This window comes from Thunnus thynnus, chromosome 14 (genome assembly GCF_963924715.1).
Source record: "Thunnus thynnus chromosome 14, fThuThy2.1, whole genome shotgun sequence".
Lineage (NCBI taxonomy): Eukaryota > Metazoa > Chordata > Actinopteri > Scombriformes > Scombridae > Thunnus > Thunnus thynnus.
This window is the reverse complement of record NC_089530.1, coordinates 22,675,396-22,702,788: the sequence shown is the minus strand read 5'-3', so window position 1 is coordinate 22,702,788 and position 27,393 is coordinate 22,675,396. Positions and strand designations below refer to the sequence as shown.

At 38.4% G+C, this 27,393-nt stretch overlaps 3 protein-coding genes across 4 annotated transcripts in view; 2 read left to right on the top strand and 1 right to left on the bottom strand.

The window, feature by feature from the left end:
* Positions 1-8,362: 8,362 nt before the first annotated feature.
* On the bottom strand, positions 8,363-21,394 carry nphp1 (nephronophthisis 1). Of its 2 annotated transcripts, none has more exons than XM_067610618.1 (21): positions 21,304-21,394; positions 19,092-19,153; positions 18,821-18,881; positions 18,354-18,487; positions 17,836-18,052; positions 17,102-17,203; positions 16,648-16,748; positions 16,358-16,406; positions 16,139-16,226; positions 15,444-15,538; positions 15,184-15,312; positions 14,937-15,011; positions 14,630-14,740; positions 14,455-14,537; positions 14,064-14,140; positions 13,729-13,828; positions 13,178-13,290; positions 13,015-13,088; positions 12,584-12,628; positions 12,154-12,428; positions 8,363-8,594 (listed from the first exon to the last, which is right to left on the bottom strand). In XM_067610618.1, exons 1-21 carry the CDS (start codon positions 21,319-21,321, stop codon positions 8,507-8,509), a joined length of 2,097 nt encoding a protein of 698 aa, XP_067466719.1. In that variant the 5' UTR covers positions 21,322-21,394; the 3' UTR covers positions 8,363-8,506. The 2 variants fall into 2 exon arrangements, with proteins under 2 accessions (XP_067466719.1, XP_067466718.1); XM_067610617.1 differs by lacking the exon at positions 21,304-21,394 and adding an exon at positions 19,857-20,032 and having other exon boundaries at positions 8,365-8,594.
* Positions 21,357-23,756, top strand: zgc:65997 (uncharacterized protein LOC794398 homolog). The gene is made up of 4 exons (XM_067610619.1): positions 21,357-21,772; positions 22,332-22,509; positions 22,784-22,878; positions 23,059-23,756. Exons 1-4 carry the CDS (start codon positions 21,446-21,448, stop codon positions 23,248-23,250), a joined length of 792 nt encoding a protein of 263 aa, XP_067466720.1. The 5' UTR covers positions 21,357-21,445; the 3' UTR covers positions 23,251-23,756.
* A 2,626-nt stretch (positions 23,757-26,382) lies between these two features.
* The window catches only part of pank1a (pantothenate kinase 1a), a 28,065-nt gene continuing 27,054 nt past the window's right edge, over positions 26,383-27,393 (top strand). Inside the window, exon 1 of the mRNA XM_067610615.1 lies at positions 26,383-27,377. Within this exon, the coding sequence (XP_067466716.1) occupies positions 27,095-27,377 (283 nt within the window). The 5' untranslated portion in view covers positions 26,383-27,094. The remainder of the gene's footprint in view (positions 27,378-27,393) is intronic.

The window sequence follows — 27,393 nt, the reverse complement described above, 5'->3', positions numbered from 1 at the left end:
ATAAATTAAAGCTGCAAGCAGCGTTGAACGGGCCTTCGCGCCCTTGCGCACGTTGGGCCGCAGCACAATCGAAGGGCTTCTGTGATGGGCATGTAGATGTCTTTAGACCCGGGCTGTTTTCAGACAGTGCAAGAAGGAGATAAACATCACTTCCTTTGTCCACTATTTTGCCCGCTGTTGGGACTGCTTTACTGAAATTTCGTAGGGGGCGCTATTCAGCCAGTTTGCATCACTGATGGAATATTTTTTTTTTTTTACTTTTAGTAATGTAAAGACTTTTAACTTGGGATGCACGACATTAGATTTTTGCTGATATCCGATATGCCGATATTTCCAACTCATTGTGGCCGATTGCCGATGCCGATATATGCACATATTTTTACCAGCTGGCTGAGGAGGCTATTGTGCATGCAAGCATAGATTATACTATGATCAAGAAAGACAATATATGAAGGAAGAACTTAGGAAGACTGGAGTTCAGTAGCTCAGCATTAAAGTTCTTCCCTCATATTGGCTATAGTCTTTCTTGATCATTAGGACAATATATGATTGCATGTGCAATAGTCTGAAGTGATCATGTTGAATAATCATGATCTCAATATTGAACAAAAATAATTGTGATTATGATTTTTGCCATAATTGAGCACCCCTAAAAACAACATAAATTGTGATTTACATACACACACACACACACACACAAAGAGTTTAAATATGTATCTGATGAATTGTAAATATGTATGTAATGAATTGTTTCAACTGAATTCACACTGGAAACCTCACTTGGTGTTTTGAAGTGCAGCCTCACAGAGCTGCTTAACTGTAGACTCTAACCAGCCTTTCTTGTTAAATTAATGATCATTTTTATAATTTAATATTAGTTTTGATGTCAGTATTACATTCATGTCATTTTTTAAAATTTCATCTTATTCATTGTGTTTACATAAAAAGGATTTTTTTTGTTTGTTTGTTTGTCAGAAGCTGAATTATGTTCTTTGCTTTCCAGCACATTCACACACATCCATGTGTTACTCAAGCATGTTTCATTGAAATTACCTCCCCATGACTGTAATAAGAGAAGTAAGATCAATGGATACAACACCCTGGCAGTCTGAAAAATGACAAGAGAGATTTGTACTTTTTCAGATTATACAAATCAAAGATACAATAAGTCTTCTCTTGGTGGAAAATGATAAAGAGGAAATCTTCAAACAAATACAGTAATAATGTTTATAAAGATTATTGCTTTGCTTCTTCTGTTTCTCTAGTTTTTCTTCTTTGTGTCTGAGTCTCTCAGAGCTTTGCAGAGGGTATGTCAGGTTTGACTTCCTGTCCAACTAAACCACAGAGGAAATAAGAGCTTGTTTGACAAGAACTAGTCCCGCAAAGTTTACAGGAAAGCATGTGAGGCACCACAGCTTCTCACCACCAACCAGAAAATGAATAAACAGTTCTGAAAGTCTGTGTCTAAAATATAGGGGAAAGGTAACTTGTGTTGTATAGGTTTTCTTTTATCATTTTAGATCTGTTCTGTCTTGTGTTTTGAAGTTCTTTATTTTAGCAATTTCATATTGAAAAAGTTGTAAATGTGAAGGGTACCCACTTGATTTTGTCTAACTCAGGCTATTGAACCTTCATTCTAGCCTAAGTTGAATTTAACTGCATTTTTTCACAAAACAGGGGCTGAATATTTGACTCCCATCACTTACATTTCAGTCTGGCAGTACTTCAGGGCAAGTATGAACAGGAGGAACAATTACAGGAACCAATATATATATATATATAATGTACATATGGGCTTCTGAGTTTTCGGTTAAGAATTACTGTCACTTAGGAAGACTGGAGCTCAGTAGCTCAGCATTAAAGTTCTTCCCTCATATTGGCTATAGTCTTTCTTGATCATTAGTACAATATATGATTGCATGTGCAATAGTCTCCTCAGCCAAGTGGGAAAAAATATGTGCATATATGAACATTGGCAATTGGCAAAAATGAAAGTCAAAAAGTAATCGTGTTAAATAATTGTGATCCAATATTGAACAAGATAATTGTGATTATGATTTTTATTATGCCATAATTGAGCACCCCTAAAAACACAAATTGTGATTTACATATACACACACGAACACACAGAGTTTAAATATGTATGTGATAAATTGTAAATATGTATGTAATGAATTGTTTTCTTTAAGAAACTGTTACTTGAACATTTCTCAGTGTGCTCCTAAAGTTATATGTAACTTGCTCCTAAATTCTTTCATTTAGGAGCACAAGTACTACTTGAAAAAGAGTAAGGATTGAACACTGCTGTCAGATGTGTAGTAACACTAAGTAAGTGGAGTATGGCACAGTTCAAGGGCTTCTGTCACAGGCAGTAGATGTTTACTTTACCCCCCCCCCCCCCCCCCTCCCATTCTCTCTCTCCCTCTCAGCTGGAAGGAAGGATTTCAGAGTGATCTTCTTGTGAAATATCCTCATAAATCCCATGACTTGGGCCAAATCCTACATAAAAATTACATTTTTTTTGTAGGAATTTTCGTTGCGAATCCATTGATACAGGTTTGAAAGTGGTCGGACTTATAGTTTAGATGTAAGACGACCCAGTTTGGCACAAAGTCCATGACCAGAGATTGCCTCCCCATTGGTTTACATTGTAAGGTGTGATGTCGCACTCCAACTTTCAGGGCTTACTAGATCTAAACCGTTCGAGTTATTACAAAGTTTTTAATAACTTTTGTTCAACCATTGTGATAAGTCATGTATTAAAATTTGAAGCTGATACCATTAACCATTAGGAGGAGATAGCGTTTATTCAAGGTCCAAAGTTGGCACAAAATCGTATTTTGAAATTGAGATTGCAGACTTCCTGTTGGATTTAGGTCAGGGGTGTCAGCATATGATTTGTAGGGCTTGATGAGACGAATAATTGAGTTTTGGTTCGATCTCTCTATGACATTCCTACGGGCCGTGGCGGCCGTTTTAGATACATAGGTGGCGCTCTCGAGCACATTTTGGCACTTCGGGGATTAATTTTTACATTTTATCAAATTTTTCACCAGACCTGATGTGTGTGCCAAATTTGGTGAGTTTTTGAGCATGTTTAGGGGGTCAAATTTAGAGTTAAAGTGGCGTAACAAGAAAGAAAGAAACACACGAAAAACAATAGGGTCTTCGCCCTTTGGGCTAAATATATAGAAGTTGATGTTTATTTTTAAAAAGTCCAGTTTATTTTTTGCATGTGTACTTGTTTTGGTTGGTTAGATGGTAATTTAGTTTCCTTTTAATAAACTTTAACTTTGTAATGCGATTTTACTCTTTTAGTTAGTGGGAAAGTAAATGAACTACTCAAAGTCTCCTAAACCTGGTCTGAACCTTCACAAAAGGATGACTAGTCCGCTGTATATTGCTGCCTTTTAACATGTAACCAATATCACATTTTGTTTATTGTTTGTCCGAGATGACAAATGTCAGTCAGCTATGAGTCAGAGTACGTGTGTTAAGCTTCAATAAAATTAATCTGATTGTGCTTTTGTCTCTGAGTGTGTCACCCAGTCTGACTGCCAAATACATCATGATGGTTTCCATGTTGAGGGATTAAAACTCTGCACAGTATACAAAACCTATTGTGCCGGATGAAGTTCTTTCAGTCTTTTTTATCTTTGTCTCAGTTCAACTAGCCTGCTGCGTTGTCACAAAATAAATAACAAGCATGTTTGAATTCTTTATCTCTGCTGCTAAACGCTCATCACTGTGTTGTTTCTGCTTTGCGCTGCCTTGAGATCACCTGTCAGTCAGACTGATGTGAAAGCAGAATAAATCAAATATGTAGTTGTATCGTTTTATCATTAATTCAACTTTGTCTTTAATCTACTGTGCTCTACAGAGAGGCCTCTTGTTATTCTTTGAGGGGACCTAGGAAGCTATCTTGTCACACTGTGGTGTCCTTACCTACCTTTTCCCTTAAAATTTTCTGTGTATGACATTTGAGTGTCACTATTACTGTTCATGCTAACTACACAAGTCAAGTCAGTAGAGAAGACTGGAAGGAAGACTTTACACTGAGTGTTATAAACAGGAAATAAAGATTTTCATGACCTGACTATGGACTGAACCACTGAAGCTTTTCTTAACAATAAAAGGTAACATTTTAGATTACGGCAAGCAGTGTACGGTACAGTTATTCGCAATTTCACAGTGTAATTTTTTTGTACTAACAGTTTACATGTACATGAAGTGAAGTTAGGAAATAAGGATGTAACAATCTGGGAACTTACAAAGAACGTATATTGTAGGTATTTGTTAAATAACGGGTACCTATGCTAATGTTGCAAGGTAGAGGAACCACTGAGCAGCACAACTAGAAGTTCATGACAGTGATACTGTACAGAAACAGGACATAAAATTGATCCTCTTCCGTCGTAGCCATCAATGGACACCTGTTAGCAGTTCAGCTGGATTAACTGTAGAAACCTCGTCATAAAAATGCGTTTCTACTTGTTGTACTCAGATTTATAAAGTGCTACAGAACTCATTTCTCCAACATCCCCCCAACTTCCAACTTTATTGCTCAGTAATGGTCATACAACATCATCACCCCCGAAGACCTCAGAATCCTACTGGTACTCTGAGGTCCTTGGATCTTTGGAGATGTGGATTCCCAGATTGTTACCTTCGTACTCCCTAACTTCACATCTTGTTCCCTTATTACCCGATAAAACAAATTTTAGGCGTTTATTTCTGTAGGTGAACAGGTTGACATTCAGGGCCACAGCACAGACTGAATTTACTGAAGACAAACATGTTTTCATTTCACTTATTATATGTAAGTTCACTACTGTGTTTTCACAGCTTTCAGATTTCAGTGCCTTATACTAACCTTACACAAAACAACTTGCTTTAGTGCTTATGATTAAGTTTTTTCAGGTTGTGGTCACAACTTAGAGATTACTGGGAACAATATAGCTACAGGCTCAGATTGCACATAATCGTAAAGGTAAAGAGTGTGTGTGTTTCGGTTCACAACATCTCAAACTAACCGCACTATAATGGATATTTTTTATAGCAAAAGAGGGCTGGCCTCTTGTGAAATGTGTCTTGCGATTTGTGTTAATGACGCACTTTGCTAACTGCCTTTTATTTTTATCATTGTGCAGCTTTCATGTTGTCCAAATAGGGGATGCCTCTTTCAGAGACAGAGACTTGCTTTGTTCTGCAGATGCAGACACACCCTGAGTCAACCTGTACGACTATTAGCCTCTGCTAAGGTGACTGAAGTGTGTTTGGAAAGCCTCCTCTGTTAGTACAAGGCCAAAAGGTCAGTGACACCACAGAGTCTAAATGGAGTTAGTGATGCACCCTGTACATTTAATATGGACATCTGACATTGTGACATTATATATATGACTGAAAATAAAGAAAAGCAAAATAGGTCCCCTTTAAGAAGTAGAAGCAGGACATGATGTCATTTTGGTAGCCGCAACTGAGGTTTAATGGGAGTGTTCAGAGGTTGGTTCAGAGGTTCATATGTCTTAAATGAGGTAATCACCACAAATCATCATTCATCTTACCAGTTCTGAAGCATAAATACACAAGGCATCATTATATTCCTACAACATCACCTATCAAAGCTTCTGTAGCTTCATGCTAAACTAAAATGAACTAAACTACAACCTGAGATCAATTTTAAAAATATATATGTAAATGTCAAAAATAATATCATTAATCCTGTACTATTTTTTATCTTAACTTGACTTAATAAGGTGATTTAAAAGTTGATATGGCAAACATGTTAGCTTATTTAAACATTGAGCAGACATGGACAGGGACATTATCCTTCATTTGGAGTTGTGTTTGTGCCCATCTAACGGATGTGACACTCTCCTTTTAGCTCTGGTTTAGTTTCCACCAACTCCTGAGGGAAATATCTGGATCCTTTGCTGCTAAATGCTCCACTATTTTAAACAAGTAACTCTGTCTGTCTGTAGTATGCTAGGCAGGTAGTGTATGGTGGGTTTTTAGAGGTCTTTTGCTGAAAACAGCTCCCTGCTGTGATTGCAAACAATTCTGGTGAGAGCGTTGAATCAAAACAGTAAAGTTGCTAGCTGTAAAACAAAAAACGCAAGTTAAACGATGCGAGAAAGCTCTGCAGAGAAAGGAAATGCAAAGTAATAATTCTCTGTGGGTTCATCATTAACCCTTTTACATCACACACAGCCATTTGTTCCGTTGTAAATATAAAACACTGATTGGAGCAGCTTTAAATTGAAAACTTCATCCCATGCAATTTAGTATGGACGTGTACATTTTCTGCACCCCTTCATGTTTTTCATCATAATCTGTTCCAATCTTTGGATCCAATCTGCTCCCTTATTGCAGAAAACTCGACCTTTTCAAATGTATTATATTAATATTTACCAAATATTTACCTTTACATACATGATACAATTCAGAGAAGGAAATCTTCCAAATTATTTCATGTCTTGCTTTGAAAGTTCACTCCAACTAAACTAGCCGATTTTTAATGAGATATATTGAATCTATGGACCTCATTTTCTCATATGATTGAATTTACAACTTTCTGCATGTCCTTCAGCTCACATTAAAAGAGTTTTTTAAAATGCCAACATATACATTTATATTTTTAAGTATGTGAATGTTGATTTATATTATTTAGGTAGAAGTAATCAATAATATATAATATATGATAATATGATTTGATAATCATGTGACAAACTAAAGTTCATGTTCTAAAACAATGAATCTGCAAATTCCTTTAAAAGCTTGTAAATTCACCCGGGGGATGTCAAATGATTTATTTTATCTCAAAAATTGAAATGTAAAACTAGTCTTAACCACACACACACACACACACACACACACACACACACACACACACACACACACACACACATGGTGTGGACAAGCTTCTCTGTTATGGATCTAGTTACAGGCCATGACCACTCCACTTGCACGCACACACACACACACACAAACCACTTCCATGGGAACCCTTGCCAGCTCTGTCAAAATACAATGGCTATTTGTCAGTGTCATGTGTAGTTACACACTATAATACACACACACACACACACACACACACACACACACACACACACACACACACACACAAACAGTGATAAAGAATGCTTTGTGATTTTATATCCTGAATGACGAAACCACACATTCTTTTTATCAGCCGCAAAAAAGAAAACATTAAAACATTTCAGCACTTCACCACACTGTGACTCTGATTTCTAGGTAAGCACAGCAGCAGACAAACTCCCCTTCAACCTGAAGATGCAGGTTCTGCTCTCCGCTCTGCTGAAGCCTGTTAGCTGCAGGGGATCTGACCTCTGACCTCCCAGGAGAATGGCAAACAAACAAAAGAACACAAAGAATGAAAAGTTCACATCTAACTGAAGTTGAAGTGTAACAAACGGACAATGCGTTGATTGACAGATGTAGATTCAGTCAAGAGGCCGGCAAGTTTTCCATAATTTAGTGTCTTAATTAAAGCTGCACTGATAAATATTTTGTATCAACAATGTATTAAATGACATGTAGTAATAAAATACTGATGCTTGTACTGATGAACCAAGAGGGAATTATCACCAACTCTCCAGTTTCCCTCAGCTCTACAGAGCGTTTTAGCATCTTTCAGCTCATTGTTTTGATTTTACAGCCAAAAAATTTATTTACTGTCTGTTCAAAAATAACACAAGTGAATTTTAGAGGCGGTGCGATTGCATATACGGCCAACAGAAAGACGCGAGTAGATGCTAATTCACCCCGGGTGCCGTGGAATTTCTATGCAAGTTTAAAATTGCTCAGGAGTTGGTATTAGACTTACATTCATCAGGTAAACAGGCAACTGTTTGCTGACAAGCTCATCATAGCAACTCTATATGAGTCTTACCTCTAACTGACGGGAAAAACAAAACTTTGGGGGGGAAGTAATCTACAGTAGTAGCAATCAGAGAGAGGTTTATAGAGCAAAAGGCACTCTTAAACATGTTGTAAGATGCATCGAAAAGTAACTAGTGAGTTTTTAGTTGGAATTGCATAGTAGTATTTAGAAAAGTTGGCACATCCAGTCATCATAGTTGGTGCTGCACTCATCACTATTTTACAGTGGAGATGATGAACTGGGACCTACATCTTAACAGATACAGTGTGTTTGCTATTGTATGGTACATTTTAAAAGAAACTCTTTTTATAATGTGTTAATGCGCTTTCCAGATGTGCCATCACTGTTGACTGTCTTTTTTCTTTCTTTTATTTTTTGATGTTAAAGACGAGCATCCTTTTTATGAATATCCAGTATAATTTGTTCATTAATTTGAATATGTATGTCATATTTTCACACGGTACAGTAATTGTTTTCCTCCCATTATGCATCTTGTTAATAAAGTATATTTACTTATTCAACCAAGGAGAAAAAAACACCTCTCAGCTTCCTGGATCATCTTCCCAGCTCCAGCCTACTGCTTAGAAACTCCTCCTTTCCTGCTCAACTGGTCCTGATCTGTTCTTGCTCCCCTTCTTCCTCCTCCTCCTCCTCCGCCTCCTCCTCGTCCTCCTCCTCAGACATAATTGTCCTGGGACACAAAGAGAACTAGGTGAGAATGTCTCGACATTCCCAGGTGATAATAGCAGAAATATGTGCAATGAGGTTTTCTGTATCTGTGTACATGTTTGAGTCTGAGGTTGAGTATCATTCCACCACATACAATAATGGTCCATATTCAGAGATTTGCAAAGGAGTCACCTTTCAAATTTTTCCTCTGAGTCACTACACTGTCTTCACCTGCATAATTAAGCCAGGTACTACCTATTGATGTAATTTATGTTGTGCGGCTGCAAATATCAAGTTTCCTGCACATTCTTCTTATCTTAAAGTGGCATTAAGTTGTCATTTATTCTCATTCATCTGTCCACGCCTGCTGGAACTGCAATATGGAGACGTCTTCCACTCAACTAATGAAAACATTAAGCTTTTTTAACAGTTAAGAGGAATAACTTAGCAAAATACAGCAAAGTACTAATGCTGAAATGATATTCAATTAGCTAATCAACAGTTAATCAATCACAATTGTGGAATGTGACTCAATGAAAACAAAAAAACCTTTTAATTGAGTGTGATTGTTTTCTTGCAAGTCACTTTCCATTTAGGAGAATAAAAGCTGTAATGCACTTTGATTTGCACCAACCCATAAAACAAGGGTTATACAAATAAAGTTTGACTGATTCACTGATTGATGAACATAAAGGCTTTGATTCAGCATAATGCTGAATAAAGAAAAGAGCAAGTCTGTGTACGATCCTCCTCCTTCAAATGGATTGATAAAGTTAACTAAATAAAGTCAATTAATACTTGTTTATTCCATTTTTAATGGTGTATATATTTATCCTTTATGTAACTGTGCGTGTTTAACACTGGCTGATAGCGTGAGTGTAGACTGTGTATACTGTTGACTGGAGAGCAGCCAAGCCACATGTTTTTCATCGTATGGAAATGCACTGATGGCATTCTGGTGTGTCCATCATTCATTGCCTTTGATCAGCAACACTATCTGCACCTTTTTAACATGTTCATGTAGCACTATGTGACAGTCAGAGTGTTTTTTTTTAAATATCCGCTTTAGTCTATATTCATTGACATAATTATTTCAGAATTCACACTTGTTCCTCTTGATCATTTCAATTTTAAATCATCGATCGATCATTCAATATTAAATGATAATCACAGAATTAAGGTGTTAACGTTTCTCAGACAAAACTGTTTTGTAGCAGACCAGCAGTGAGAAGAAAAGAGGTAATTATTTTGGGCAACTTCTTGAGCAATATGGCCGGACAATGCTTTAAGCAACAGGCAACAAACAAACCTGTGCCACGGTTCTGTGTCAACACGATATTTCTACGTCATTAAAGCAACGACAGTGAAGTAAACTCTACAAGCAACTTCAAAGTTGCTGCTTTCAGATATTCTATTACTATGAGCCCCTGATGATAACTCAGGTTTTTTCAGCTCAACACTAAACAACGCTCTCTGGTCACCATGGGCAGCATCACCACGGTAACAGCGCTGGAATGTGGAAATACAGGATGTGCGATATTATTCATCAGCAAACACTGCACCAGAGAAAGGCTCAAAGTTACAAGTGTACACACTTAAACCTTTTTTAAGGCAGGTGACTGAACTTCTGGATCTGCGATATGAAGGATTTATTAGGGGCGTAAAGCCAAGTTGCTTTAACGTCTGTGGTTAAGTTGTGTGTTAAATGTGTTAGTTTTGGCTTGTAATGTTGACAGCTGAAGGGATGTGAATGCGTGAAGTGGGTCCACATCACTTGTACAGTAGATGGGTGTGACTCAGTGTTCTGCACTCAGGTGTCAGACTGTATTAAGGGAAATGTTTGTTGGCTTTTAAGCAACATTTCTTGCCATCTTTATATCTATATATATATATAATCTGTCAATTCAAATACTGATTTTTTAAAATTATTAAGAAAAAGATAAATAACACCTGTCTTGTCTGGGTCATAAAGGATAAAATAACCTGCATCACTTCCAAAAAAGTTTGGCTGTTTTGATTCTAATTTCCATGAACATACATATTAAAAGTTACAACATTACCACAATTGTTATTATATATTGAACTGATGTATCATTGCTATGATTCATCCTAATAATATATTTTACTTTAGATGTGAAACCACAACTGATTGATAACCTGAACAAGTCAGCGCCCTGACTGATTGAACCTCTCACCGCTCCTGTTCTTTTATACCAGGCTATAAAAAGACGACAGGAGACTAATTATTAACTATGAACACTCCCCTAGTACCCTGAAACTCTACAACATATACACACACACACATACACACACAAAGACACATACATGACTGATGTTGAACTAATGGGTGGAGATGAATGGAGCAGCTCAGTGACCCGTCAGAGAAAAAATAACCTGGTACATGAAAACAAGTCTGTAATAAATCATAAAGTGATTTTGACAGAATGTTTATTACAAAATAGAACAACATTTGGCAATAAATACCAGTATCAAATACGTTTGTAATGTCGTTATTGGTTCTGTTATCATAGAAATCTGTTTTGGTCTCAGTGAAAAGTGTTCCTCTCTTCCTTCAACATGTTATTTACCTAAACACGTCACTCAATTGCATTAAAAAGAGATCTTTGTTGATAATGTTACCATTGTCCAAGTTTGCTCAACCTTTTGTTTCACACCTATTCAGGGTCTTCAGCCATAATCATTGCCTTATGTAACCACAAAGTACACAAAGATTTCTTACTGTATGTTCTAGTATTTCTCAGAACTACAGTAAGACCACTTTATTTCCTGTCACAATGCAGAGTAGAGGCAAAGAGTCTGAGTCTGGTGATATGCTGTTGTATTGTCAACAAATCTGATGAAAAGCCAGAAAACAACAATGAATGGATCCTACTTATAAGTATTGCCTGTGTATGCAAACTCTGATATAACTTATTCCTCTGTGGCATAGACCATCATTGTTGTCCAAAATACATCAGTGAGCCACACTGTTGCACTTGTTTGCATGTTCCATCATTATCACAAACAAGGGCATTGTATTTATCTTGAATCGATACCACAAACACCGTCCCGCTGCCAGAGATGCTCACTAGAGCATTAAATCTGCAGTTGGAAATAATCCATAACAAATAGACTATTTACTCAAGTTTGAGTGATGTTTGCTATAAACTTTAGTGGCTCCCAGTTGTAGGAAATTATTTGTCCTTTTAAAAAACTATTCATTCATGAATGCTTTAAAAAAAAAAAAAAAGTCCTCTTCTGTATGAGTCAAAAGGCTTGAGACTGCGTGCCACAGGGGAAGTCAGAAAGTACAGAGAAATGGACACATTGCTGGTTTTGGTCGTTTCATCGGATTTATTGACAATAATAAAAATATAGAATATCACCTGCTTTCATTTTACAAATTTTAAAAAAGTTTCACAATTTATTTATGGCACATTTAAGGGTTTTACTATTTTTAATAAACCAAATAGCTGTCTAGCATAGTTACATTTTCTTTTTTTATCTACAATTTTGATGATAATAATATTGTAAACAACTTCAATCAGATTGTACCGTTCCTCTGAGTTATGTGATGTTACTGTGCCACATGGAGGAGGTCAAAGGTCAACTCTGTGACATCAAAGGCCAGATGCTGATGCATAGAGTCAACAAAGACCTCTGGGCCTCCTGATTGCCCGGTGGTGTGCTGGAAGTTTTTGAGAGCATCCAGGAGAGAGAAGATGACTCTGGCACGCTGCTCCTCTGAGGGGGGGTCCGCCCAGCGATGGCGAGGCAGCGAGGGTGAGTGGAGGAGGAAATAGACCGACGACATGTAGACTTTAACAAACTCCTGTTTCAGATAGGACAAGTCTCTCTGCAAACACAGACATTGATACGTTTCACAAAATTAACGCAAACCTCGTGGAAGAGAAAAGCCACAAGGTTACTCATACTGACAGCACCCTCTGCAGGTTTGTGCTGGTACACACACACACACACACACACACACACACACACACACTGTCTTACCTTCTGTGCTCTGCTCATGTGGGTCTCAGCATACAGCCAGGCACTCTGAAAGAAAACACAAAGTAATATCAGTGTTTGAAAGGTTAGAGACTAACTGAAGAACTTCATTACTCTCAATTTCTGTTGCTGTTTTATGCCTTTTGGTCTAAATGTTGAGGCTTCTCAGTTTGGCTTCAGGGTACAGGGTAATTTTTGGTATCAGTAATGCTGAATACGAAATGTTAACAGAGTTTAGAATATCAGCACAAAAAAAAAACCTTTCAGCAGCTAAAAATCAACAGTAAAATCCATACTGGTCAAAACGTACTGCTTATCATATGCTGGTATAGCAATAAATTACGGAAATATAACAAAAATATAATCATCTTGCGATTGATCAAATTTAAAAGACAACTAGGAATAAGTTCAAGCATGCTGCGCTACCCACTGACCCTGAGAGCGTCCAGCAGGTCTGGTTGGTCCAACAGCACAGGGAAGGTAGAGAGAACAGGACTGCATATAAGATCTGAATGAGACAGAGAGAGAGAGAGATGTTCTTTCTTTGAAGAGTGAAAATTTGCAGTTTTGATAAGAGGCATAGAGAATGTGTGTTACCTGCATTTTGCATGGTAGGCCTGTCCATCAGTAGTGTGTCAGCTAGCAGCTGTCTGTGTAGAGCGAGCAGGTGGACGCAGCTCAGACTGTGCAGCAGAGTGTCTGGAAGCAGACTGAAAGGAAACACACACTAGTCAGTAAGGTTGTCAAAAGTATTGATACTTTCTCAATACCACGTATTAAAAAAACGATACGATCTCCGTTAATTATACATGTGAAATCAGCTTGCTAGACCCACCAGTCACATTTAATTAAAAAAATAAAAAAATAATCTATTTTGTGTGCCTACGACTTTTTTTTTTTTTGCTGTGGTATCGAAAGAGGTATCAAGTGACGTTTTTTTTAATACTAGTATTATATTGAAGTTTAAAATTCTGGTATCGTGAAAACCTTATTAGTCAGTAACACTTGGTGGTTATGCTCACACATGCAGGTGGTTGAGGTGAGCCATTGATGTGTCCAAAAAAATCTGATAATTTATTGATAGAGAAGTAGATCACATAATCCACAGGGTGTGTTTCAAGTCATTTATTTCTTGCTAATCCTCACACCTGAGCTGAGTTCTGGTCCGACTGTTGGTTGACTTCAACTTTACAATCAGTTTGGGTTGCCGCCTGGACTGAAGCATCTGCTGGAAAACACCACCTGGAGCTGAGAGGAGAAGAGAGGAGAGGAGAAAGACAAGTGATTATGATCTAGGACGCCAATGTTTCAAATCTACAAAATGAGGAAGCCATTTAGTGCCTATCATTTCATGTCAACAAAACCTACAAAAACAAACTCTCAAGAGACTTCCTGTTTTAAGTCTTTGGTTTTCAACCTTACTATGAAGAAACTTTCAGACTGTACTGCAGTGGCAGCGAGTGTCTCTGCTGTGTGTTCTTACATCCTCTCGTGACTGAAGCCTCCACCGCTACGTCCTTCTCATAGGGAGTGCCACCGTTCACTGGCAGCTCATAGGTCCTACACACAGATTAGAATATATTAGATTAGATGTTTAAATATTAAGTGCAGGCTTTTTAAAAATTGATTCTTATTTTATAAACATTGCTCCAACATTGCTCCATCTTTTTTTCCATGGACATCAATGAAGAACAGAATGGATGACTATGAAAATAAAACCTGCTTACATACTCAAGGAAGGGTAGTTCAAAAAATGATGACCATTAATGATCCTTGTATGGAAACAGAATATGTACATACAGAATATAGAAGCATGTGTTTTTGTTATATACATGTCAGATATACATGTCTGTATGTCTGTGTGTGTATAGTACCTGTTAGGGAGTGGATTTCCGGTGTCATCTGTCAGTTTGAGAAAAGCCCAGCCACAGCTCAGGTCTCCTCTCTCACCTGTAGACTGAAACACACACACACACACAGAAGATCAGACTCGGTTGCTTCCCAAAAACTTTATTAGTCAATGTTCAGTGTGTATATGTTTGTCCTTACATTGCGTATAAAGGTGACTCCCAGTTCAAAGAGGATACCGAGGTCAGGAGACGCAGAGTTGCAACGTAGGAAACAGTCTCCATCTAGGAGGGCGGGTAGGATACCCGTCACCTGGGACAAACACAAACACTGGATTTCAGATTTAGGTTCAGCTTTAAGTACAACAGTAAGTGAAATGGTGTGGCTTTGTGTTGAGCGTTTAAGGTGCCAGTTCTGGAGAATTTTAGCATTGTGGCTAAGAAAAACCATCAATTCAATGTTCAATGTTCATAATGTTGTAAATATAACAGCTGGGGTCTTCTCATACCCTTGGAGAGAAGCTCCAGGTCTTGGGGCTCTTGGAGTTGTAGGTCGCCCTCACTGTGTGGATGTTACTCAACACCTGAAACACACAATCTGTTTCAATTTCATACTTTCACTGGGATATGGCATGTGACAGTTGAATAAGCTAAATCAAACAGTATTTCCTAAATTGTTCTCACACTGCAGAGATTTGGGTACAGTAGATTTGTACAGTGTGGCCAAAAGCTGTACATACAACAGAAATACCCCACCTGAGTCCCATCAAAGGCACAGACGCGGATGTGTCTGCTGAGGACCTGAACGCCAACTCCAGGAGTAGGAATCATCCTGCAGCTCCACAGAGTGAAACAAACACAAGTCCTGACCTGCCGAGCACGCACCTACACGACAAGAGAGGACAGGAGACTAAATAACTGTTTTTGTCAACTGTTCAATAGAGCATGTTCATGATTGGATGCTTAGCAACGTGAGAAATCTTGAAAACACAACATGCCCAGAGGGACTATCTCACCCTGCCAGTATCTGGGTCCAGGAAGAGGTCACTGAAGGAGAGCTGTGATTGGCTAAGCTCAGGCTGAATATAATGACTTCCTCTGTATGTCACACCTAGAAAAAGACATAACCGGTTACTGTTTTGCCCTGCAAATCATACAGTATTTATTAGTCAAATAAAAAAAAGTCTGTTTCTGGAAGTAGTAGTAGAAATGTGGTTTTTAATTACTTCTAGTGAAGGCAGTACAGTATACAGTACATCACAAACATGACTGATGAAATGCAACACAAACGGGGACAAACAAATGGAGAAAATACCAGTAAAACCTTATAATATAAAACAATCTGATAAAAATTACCATGGAGTTAAACTTCTTTGACACAAGTTGAAAAATGTAAAATCCTCATAAAGGTAGTGTTTGTAGCATGGATTGTGTGTTAAGCATTGCATTGGATTATAGTATAAAGTCTCCTCATTTTGTCAAACCCCTGCACATTACAAAAAACTCTTTGTTTTTTAAGCTATCATGTGTTTTAGCTGTATTTTTTCCAGTAAATACTTAATTTATCTGCAGTGTGTCCTAACAGAAGAGTGATGGAGTTCAGCTGTAATCAGCAACTGCCAGACAGTTAGTTACAGTCAGTTAGTTAGGTATACTAGTGTGTATGTGTGTGTGTGTGTGTGTGTTCATAAGAGAGTGCATAATGAATGACCTTCCTCCACCAGCAGTTTATTGAGAGTTGATGGTCTGAATCCTGAAGGTATAGCCCCCATGGCAGAGAGCACATCTGTTGCATCGATCTGTCACACACACACACACACACACATGCAAACACACACTGTGAAAACCATGAATACATTGTATATACACAATACTCACAATTATGGATTTAACATCTGTCGCACTAGCAGTAGAGTTTGTAGAGTTTTACCTCAGTCAGAGCCTTTCTGACAGTCGACCAGTTGGAATGTGCAGCACCGCTGTCAAAGAACGGAGAACAACAACATGGAGTTATTATCATTATTAGAGTCAAACCAAAAACCAATTGATCTCTTGTTCCACTTTAGTACCAAAAACCACTGACAAGGTCCTTTTGTGCAAACACTCAAATTTGAGGAGCAACACGGATCCAAGAACCTCTAAAAGAAAGTAATACACAGTACAACTAGACGCCATTAAACTTTCATTTAAAATGTACTATAGAATCTCTGTTTCTCTTACTCAGTCAGTTCTTCATCATCTTCCTCTGACTCCTCCTCATTTTTGTCATCATCATCATCCTCATCTTCATCATTATCTTCATCACTGACACTAGAGCCGATCTGAAACATGTTTGATCATCAGTTTGACAAACTACAGTGACTAACACAGTATTATAACAACACTGGAAAGTTTGTGGTAGAATATAGATTTACTTTTGTGGGGCTATGATTTTAAAAACACTATTTATTGTGTATTTTGGCATAATTTGCACAAATAAAAAGTAAAGAACATATAAACATGTTGCAAAAACTTAAATCTGTGTGAAATAGGGTAGAGATCAATATGTATACATGTCTTGTTATAGTAAATTGTATTTTCATGTCGTACTAAAGCTCCTCAGCTGTTCAAATTAATGCTAATAGTCAACTGTTGGACACTTGACTGTGATCCAGATGTTCAGCTGGTTGTGTACCTTCAGGTAGGTTTTTGGAACAACTCCTCTGTTGCCTTTAGTGTCCTGAGCCAGCCACCATCCATCTGCTGTCTTCCTGATAATCCTCAATACCTCCCCCCTCTGAAACAGTAGGGAAACATACAACTCATAACAGTGCAACTTCACATTATTTGTGCATTACTAACAAGCAGACCAGTCTCTGCCTAAAATGAAAGAAGTGTGTAGTTTTCAAGCTTGTCAAGACTGTGGAAACCATGATTTGGGGGCAGAGAGCGCCCTCTTCTGTTTTAAATAAATGTAATAAAACTATTGAGATGCAAAAAAAAACTCTTTCTTTTTAGGTCACGTCAACATACTTAAAGTATTTTTTTCACTCTTGTTTATCTATCTCTGTTTCCTGTTGAGACTCTTATTAGACATCTGTATTTACAGATAAGCAGCATTTAATTAAAGCTAACGTACAGAGCCTGAGATCAAGTAGAGGGTTTAAAACTGAATATAGTTGTCCTGATAGTGTAAATTATTACACAGTTATACTATTGTGCAATCGTGAAAAATGCAAGTAATCTGCATGACGAGAGTGGAAGTGGTTGAGAAGGGGAAACAGCTAGAATGTTCATAACGTAGGCTGCATCTCCAAATAAACACTGGCAACTCATTTTAACAACATCTGTAGAGCTCAGCGTTTTGCTGACATGTGGCCTGTCTGTATTTGTGCTTTGTCTCGGACTCTGTCACAGGAGAAACTTCACCTGAACAGACAGATCTCCTTCCTGTTCTCCTCTGAAGTCACTGAGGGCTGTGTAGATGCGAGGGTCTGACTGAGAGGGCGGTTTCAGAGCTTGCTTCTCATCTTCGTGGTCATCGTCATCATCGTTGTCGTCGTCATCATCATCATCATCATCATTGTCATCATCGTCATCGTCATCCTCGTCACTGTCATCCTCACTATCTTCCTTTGAAGCATCCCTGTGGATCAAAACATGATAATGTGAAAAGAAATGTTAACATTTCCATGTTTTTCTTGTTCTCCTACAGTCTAACAAATGTTGTGCTACAAGGTTCACATGCTGGATGTGAGATTAGACTCATTTCAATTGATATTTTTAATTTGATATGTCTGGGGTAACTCCTTTACAAGCAAAAGCTAAGCTATAGAGTATACAGTTTCAGACCAAAGAGAGAGTATTGTGAGATGTACATAATAAAGCGCTCCTGAATGATCCTCTCATTATTTTTTGCCTTTGTAGGAGACATATAGGTTGCTGACCCTGCTGCAGTACTGGGTCCTGGTGGTGAAAGCTCCAGAGAGAGTGTGTTCAAACTCTCCAAGATGTTCTGCAGTCGTCTCTCCTCTTCTAGTTTCCTCTGATCATAGTTTCCCACTGGAGCCAGCTCATCAGCCTAATAGCAAATCAAACAGACAAATTATGACGTTAGTTTCACCACTTTAAGATGACTGAAGTGCTGCCTAAGAGACTTTCCCATCCAGAAAACATGAATATATAGATTTGGATAGAAATTGTACATTTTCGAGACACAAACTACTCAGAAAGATATTGGTTCAGTACACAAAATACTGGTCTTTGTCAAGAAACCATGTATATCTCAAGCAACAGCATTGTCGTTTGTAATTTTGATCATCTAGAAATAAAACCGAATAATTGCACAATTCCACTTGTTACAAATAGAAGATTTCAGCTTAATTCACATGTTTATTGACAGTATGGCTCTAACCTTGGTCAGTTTCTTCAGTGTCTTTAGTGTCTTCTCCGCCGAAATCTGCAGTTCTTGACATCTGTTCAGAATTGGACACATTTAGACTCACATCACTCCTCAAAGCATTACATGGAACAGACAATTAAAAACATCTACAGAAAATCATATTGTAACAGGATGAAAAAAGGGAAAAGGGTCAACAGCCGTGTCCTAATAAATAGTTTTGATGCTAGCCCGGGTGACGTCCTAGTCTTAACAGGACTGGAGTAGCTCTGTCAGAGTCGTTTACCGCCGAAATGCCTCTTCAGTGGATTCAACCTTTCTCTGCACATCTTTTAACAGACTCTCCACCTGGGTTAGAAGAACACAGAGAGGAAACAAAAGTGAATACAAGAGTGTTGTTGACACCAATGAACAGTTGAGGTTGAACTGCACAGCCCATAAATTGCCATCTGTACATTGACTGAACATACTATCAGCAGGCCAACCTTCATTTAAAATATGTCCTTTTAATGCCTCTCCGCTTCTTTACCTTGCAATCGAGGATATTTCTGTTAGTGTATTCCAGAAAATTCGGCACGCATTTTATCCACCAAGGAGTTACTTTTAGGAAATTCTCCACTTTTACATTTGTTCTCATTGTTCACCGAAAGAAACTTATGGGAATAGCGAGCTGACCGAATGGAAAAAGTGAAACTCCATTGTAGTAAATAACATTAACAGTTACTGCTCAGTGTATTTGCTGAAAAGTGTCTCAGGACGACTTGACAGCAAACGTTGTGATTCATCTTCAGCTATTTATGGACGGTTATGCTAACAGAGGACACAACTGTAAAAAGCTTAGACAAACAAGTTACGGAGCTGCTAATGTTCAAGCCTTAGGATCACTTAGTTTGTCTGGAAAGTGATCGTTTACTGGTACGGCTGCAATGACTTATCTCATGGGTCTGTCAGTAAGTTTCATGCAATGCCATAAGTAACTGCTTTCTCAGCCGAAGTGGAGTCTATACATCACCGCGATAAACACGTAAACTGGCGCGATGCTGTAACAAACCTGTCCTTTGATTTCGTCCACTTCTCTCTGGACCTGCTGCAAAGGTCCTTTTCTTTTTGGTGGCATTTGTACGCTGTTTTATTGTTTATAATCCATGTATTAGCAGCTCGCCTAGCTGCACGCCATAGCTGTTGCTAGACGCTACACTTCCACGGGTCGCTAGGCAACCAGGTTCTTCTTCAGGGCTTGTACTTGACTGTGATTTCAGTCGTATTTATTATGTAAATATAATAAGTATATCAGTAAGTATTTTTATGGAAATATAATTCACAATGTTTGTTGTGCATTTATTAATTTATTATACATACATATTTATTATTGAGCTCATTATACATAAATCCAGAGACTATCTGATATGCTTTGTTCCCGATTTATTGGCGGTTGGCTTTAAGTTAGCGACGCCTACTGGACTGGATGATAGAGATGAAGAAAAATCTACTAAACTATTAGCTAGTAGTGTTTTATAATTTTATGGTTTTATTATTATATACCTCTTTTATATATAATCATCATTATTATTTATTTTATTCTTTTATTTTATTTCATTAACATGTTGCTGTTTTATTATAATCTATTCATTTTGTGTATTTAATAATTTTGGTTTTTTTATTGTTATTTTTATTGCTTGTATTACCTTTTATTATTTATCTTTTATTATCTTAACTATCCATCTTTTATTGTTGTCCTATTCAATTAACTCTTTTTAATTATTTTGGTGTGCATTATTCTCTAAATCTATTTTAATATCCCTCGTTTTGTCAGTTGCTTGTAAAGCACTTTGAAAAGCATTTGATTTCTTTGAAAGGTTCTATATAAATAAAGTTTGACTGACTGATTGATTGATTGATTGATTGATTGATTGATTGATTGATTGATTGATTGATTGAGAAAGATTATCAAATATTGCTGCTGCTTCATATTGTTTGTGTTGCATATAACACATATATTGTTCCTTCTGGTGTTACGGCAATTCTTTCTATTGTAACTTAAAATCCCAAACAGTAGCATACGTGTTTATACAATACTACAAAATCAGCCATAAATTTGTCATTAATAAACTTAGAAACTTCTTGCCAATCTTTCAGTATACTTACAATGCCAAAATAAATGAGGCAGTTTCAGGATGTGCAGAGCGAAATGAACATATTAATATCTTATCTAATATCTCTTATTAGTCAGATCATTTTAATCCTATTCACTGTCCTTGTTAATTGCAGCTCTACAGCTCCACATCTGGCCGTGCACTATTATGCACCACAGTAGACACGTGCTGGCGCATAGTTGTGTAAGTGCCTTTAAAAGTGACCTACAGAGGGCGTATTGTTGTGAAACATGCTGCATTCAGGTACTCTTATTAGCTTCCCTTTCTTCAATTTAGAGTAAAAAAATTTGGTTTTGAAAGACATTTTAGGTAATTCTCTGGTGAAAATAGGAATTAATCACTTACAGGCTCACCAAAAATCATTTGCAGGGGATGTTCTTATACTGTTTTGTTTCGGAAATGCCGGAATTCCCACGTTTCTGGTAGAAAATGAAAGCAGCACATACTATTTGTCTCCATTCACTCCCAGTTATGTCATTTAACTGTCATGGCTGTCCCCATCGCACTCATTCAAGGGGCCAGTAGAGGACTGGGGCTTGAATTTTGCAAACATATCTTGAAAAGTAAAACCCCCGCTGGCGTTATAGCGACATGCCGAAACCCGGACGGAGCGGCCGAGCTGCGGGGCCTGGTCGGTCAACACCCAGGCAGGCTGACGGTGCTCCGGCTGGACGTGAACCGGGAGGAGGACATCCGTGAAGCTGCTGGGCGGGTGAAGGAGAGCTTCGGTCGGCTGGATCTGATTGTCAACTCCTCGGCTATGCTTCACCCCTCCGGAAAAGGAGAGACCAGCCTGAGGGATGTTTCTGCTCAGGTAAAGATGGTGTTTGAGCAGCTCTCTTAGTATGAGGAGTGAAATAAAAGTGCGTTTAAGTGAGATTCAGAGAGCTGGGAAAGCACTGTCACATGTGCTTATCTCACTTTGTTAAGTGCTTCCCTACAGTGTCAGGTGACCCCCTTTTCCAAACTTATGTTACAGTTGCCTGATAGTTGCTCAGTCATCTTCACTCAAATTACATTGGTAACAGACAACAGTAAGCAGCATCAATACATTCAGAGTGTCGAGATGTTATTGAACTGAAATATGTCTTTTGTAATGTGTTTCTTTTGTCTCGATGCCCTTTGTTTTTTTTATGTAGAGCACTTTGAATTGCCTTGCTGTTGAAATGTGCTATATACATGAACTTGCCTTGCCTTGAAGGGTTGATCAAAACAGATTTTGTGAAATTTCTTAATGTATATCTCTGCGGCTTCTGGAGGAGCATCATTCTATCTATCTATCTATCTATCTATCTATCTATCTATCTAATCAAATCTCCTGGACTTCCAGCAAATACTGACCCCATATTTTCATTCATTATTTTCTGTTTCAGGGGATCATTTCGACCTTGACGACCAACACAGTGGGTCCACTGGTCATGGCGAAGTATTTTGCTCCCCTCCTACAAAAGGGCGGAGGTGGTTTCGGTCAGCAGCCTGCAGAGAAAGCCAAACAGCACAGCGGCATCATCGTCAACATCACTGCCAAAGTGGGATCCATTGGTGATAATGGTAGGTATTGTGGGAAAACCACTAACCACCGTCTTCGGTTGAAAAGTCTGCTTTTGCAAGGCAACAAACTACATACGGAAAGGTTTTAATTTGTCAAGTACATAACTGTACATGAATTACATCGACCAGCACTGCTGCTTTATGAAGTAGAAGATGGTGCTATAACTCTAAGTGTTTCCCTTTTAGCTTCTATGGTAATTTATGCATGTTAATGTATGGTATGATGCATTTGTCTTCCTAAACATCCTCTCTCCACCGTGCCTTCTCCTCTCAGGTCTTGGTGGTTGGTACAGCTACAGAATGTCTAAAGCAGCTCTCAACATGGCTACCAGGAATCTATCTATAGAGCTGGGCCGCAGTCGACCAAAGGTAGGTTTGAGTGTTCTTGAAGTTGACTTATCATGAGACAATTGGTGGCCTCTATCTCTCTTCCAAGACCAGCTTAGAAAACGTGTTGGGAAATGGATGGATGACGCCCTTACACAAGCATAGAAACCTATGACCAGTATCTTATTGAGAGTTGATGAACCTGCTTCTGATTTTTCCCAGGTGGTGTGTGTCTCCTTACACCCAGGAACGGTCAACACAGACCTCTCTCGGCCGTATCACAAGAATGTACCAAAGGACAGGTTGTTCAGTACCGAACACTCGGTGAACTGTCTGATGAGCATCATAGAAACACTGAATATCGAAAAGACTGGCAAGGCCTACAACTGGGATGGGACCGAACTGCCCTGGTAGAATCAATGAATGCACGACAGAGAGAGAGAGAGAGAGAGAGATTTATAACTTTTTGATGTTAAATCTCTCAATAGTGTACGAACCTAGCAATAAAAGTTGGACTTTACAGTGAAAAGTCAACAGAATTAAAGCTAGTACTGTACAGGAGGTTCCTGGTGGAGTCTAAGTAGATGGAGTCAAGCCTCTTCCACTACCTCACGACCAGCCGAAGTGCTTAAATCACATCTAACATTAATGTTGTAAATAATGCCATTACATAAAGGCCTCAATATGTGGCCTTAAAACTTGATGCAATTGAAACTATACAAATGGTCTAATATAGTTTGGTGAGGGCTTATTTGGGTGATAATAATAATGTGATATCTATAATTGAGGGGTTTTTGCAGTGTCAGTTAATATCACAATGTCAAATGTAATGAAAAAAAGCTTCAAGTTTCAGGTGTTCCTGAATATTATTGTTGTGGTTCATACATTATTGTTGAATAAAACCATTTTTTGGCAAAATACCTTTCATGGTTTGAGGAATCATCACAGTGTGTTTTCACTTAAGACTCATTAACAGTAAAAATAAATTATGTGGTACATGAGCAACATCTGTTTCTGTTTAGGTTGCACCTATGTGGGTTAGAGATGCATTGCAGTTACAGCAAGTCTTCACTGTTTCACAGCAGCTTTTGCAGTTACACCTCGAAGGCTTTTGAAGTGTGATATCCTCAGTCACAACTCTTAGGAAGGAAGCGTGTCATTTCTATTTTTATACCACTGTGTTTGAACAATATATAGTGATATATAATACAATAGTCATGCAGATTTGTTTTATTTTGCTCTCAGGCACAAATCTGCTGCACATTATGTATTTACATGTGTTTATGTCTGTGCAGGCCTTGTTTACCGAAGAGGAGAGAAGAGATTTAAGGCACAGTGGGCTATAAGTAATTGACTGGGTAATGACTTGAACTAAATCCTGTTAAGGGATTTTTCCTTTAACACCTATACAACACTGACCTGATTCTTAACCAAGTGTAGGTTACCAGGTTAATTAATTATTCCTATTATTACAACCGTACGGTGCAAAAAGTTAAACGATGTTCCTAATTTAAGAGAGAGAGAGAGAGAGACTTTTTCTATACTTTATAAACTTGTCCACTTATTGAATTACAGCTATAAAGTGCACATTTATTTCAATGACTGAGTGAGTAGAAAAGACTCTTGCTAAAGCACAGCTACATACTTGTAACCAGAAGATGGCAGCAATTCAAGACTCTATCAATGCACTCTGGTATCTTCACATTTATGACGTTCCCAAGTGAGTTAGTTATGTTATGGCATTAAAAAGGGCTATTGTAGTATTATCGTCTTCATCACAGTATAATCAGTAATTGATGCTGTTCAGTAAGATGGTAACATTGATATACAATAATATTCCAACAGTGATTGAAGTTATGGTGATTTTTGACTCTTTATTGTACTCCTTAATCTTGATAGTATTTTATGGTGTTACTTTATTATTCCCAGTGAACTTCAATCGTGTCTGTCATACTTATTCAATGGTATTGTTGGTTTTTTTGAAGTATTTCTTTACATGACTGCATTACAGTCTGTGCATATACAAGAGTCTTTAAAAATCTTTCATTATCTCAGTTTTCTGATCAGCTTTCCAGCATCAATCATAGACTTTATCTATAGCTTAAAGGATAGATTAACAACTTTTCATGTCTGTCTTAAAACAACATTAAGGTGTCCATATAATCACTGAAAGAGGTTTTCTTTTCTGTAATCATTCCTCCCGTTCATACTTTCCATTAAAAGATTGTCAAATGCACTTTCAATGTAAGTGATAGAGGCCAAAATCCACAGTGTGTCCACACAGTCATTTAGTGCAAAAATGAATTTAAAATTTATCTGAAGCTTACATGAGTTCAGCAGTCTGAGTTAGTCACATCAAGTGGATATCTGCCACATTTACAGTCTTTTTAGCATCGAATTTCCTCTTTGTCTTTCCTCGGAAGGTGTTTCCCCGTTGAGCTGCAGTGGAAGTATATTGACAAAAGGAAGGCCTCTGGCACAAAAAAGACTGTAATGTGGAAAGATATCTACTTGATTTGACTCATTTGGACAACTGAAGCTTCATATTAGCTTCAGATAAACTTTTAAATACATTTTTGCACAGAAGGAGGCTTGTGGATTTTGGCCCTCATCATTTCCATTGTAAGTGCATTATGAAGGGATCTTTTAACGGCCAGTATGAACAGGAGAAATGATTATGGCAAGAAAACACAGTTTCAAAGTTCATTTAGGCACCTGACTGTTAACTGTGAACTCGTCCTTTAATCCTATAGCATCTATAGATTTAGATACCCATAAAGCGTTTGAAAACTGAGACATACATTAAAGGAACAAGCAAGCAAGCAAGCAGGAAATGTTCTAACGATTGCTTCCTTTATCAAGATGTGACTGTTCGACCTTTGTATCTTGACTGAACTGTGCTTGCTATCTAATGCTCTGTTTGATACCATGTCTCACTCGAACATCTCGGTTCTCTCTTAAAAAATAAATCTTAATTTCAATTAGGGCTGGGCGATATGGACGAAAGCAAATATCTCAATATTTTTGACCAAATACCTCGATATCGATATTGCGACAATATTGTAGGGATGACTATTGGTGCTTTTACAAAATATTTACACAGTGAGATTTATGATAATCTTCAGTAATGTGGATATAATGACTAAGTGGATAAAGGAACAGCTTGGTAAGTTCAGAAAATTACATCACTTTACTGTAATGCTTCCTTTAAAACCAGGAAGAAGGCAACGCTTATGCCATATCGTGATACTACAATGTCAAAAATCACGATATGGATATAATATCAATATATTGCCCTGCCTTAATCTCAATGCGACTATGGGCCTAATTGTTTAAAAAACGATGATGTTATATATTATCTTCATTTCAATTTAACGCCTATTGTGGTCAAGATCATTGAAAAGAGACGTGTTTGCAGACATTCCAGATTACAGCTGTACAAATCAGATATCCTACAAAATGCTCTGTGGCATAACAAAAAGACTTGTTATCAGAGGCTACTCCTGAAAGAAAGACATTGCTATTGTTGGCTTTGCCTTTGCATGTAAGTACAGGGTTACTACAGTTCATTTTCGTGACTGATGTGTTGACTGACAGCTTTGTGCGCACACATCACGCGTGGAGAGGACTGTGGGGAATGAGGATGACAGCAAACAGTGACGCTTATAAATAAAGCGCCCACAGCTGCACAGACTGTGTTTTCTCTCTGTATGTGTGTGTCTGTGTAACTTTGTTTAATTTCCCAGCGGGGACCCACCGAGGTTAATTTTGCATTAACCGAGACACAGGACGAGCCCTTTGACGTATGTCTTCGTGTAGAATGTAGATATACGAGATTTAATTTTACTGCAAAGAGGAGAGAAAACCGGTCGGAGGAGGTGAACGGGTTTGTGCCTTGGTTGGAGGAGCTGGTGGTGTGACGTAGCAGTCCTCCGACACACGCACGCACACACACACACACACCGGCCGCCGCTGCGCCTGGCAGGATCTGAATGTGGGGAAATGACCGCAAGTGACCTCAAAGGAAACACTGTATTTTAGCGTCTGTTGGCACTTCTATTTCACATATTTTAGCTTGATAATTTAGGGTAAAATATACGTTACGGTTGCGGAGTAACGTTAGCTGCTCGCGCGATTGTCCCACTAGCTTGCTAAGCTAACATTGCCCGGTTTCTCGTTGCTAGCGATCAGGCTCTTTTCGGTTTTTTTGCCCTGCAGATGCTAAGCTAAGCTAGGCTAGGCTAGGCTAGCTGCTGCCATGGATAAAGCCAAGTCAATGATGGACAAGAAGGGAGCGTCGGGACCCTTTCATGTCAACAACGGGCAGAGCCAGAGGGGCTTTCATGGCCACGTCGTTGTGGCCGCTAACGGCGGCTGTTGCAGCAGCAGCAATGCATTCGGCTCGGGCACCGGACCCAACAGCGGCACGTTAGAAAACCTGCATCATCTGCACCGCGGGGACGATGCGGAGTGCAACGGGTCCCCGGCCAAGCGGTGCAGGCTACGGAGGAGGACGGAGTCGGTGAGACGGAACAGACCCCGTAAGTGTCAACCAGC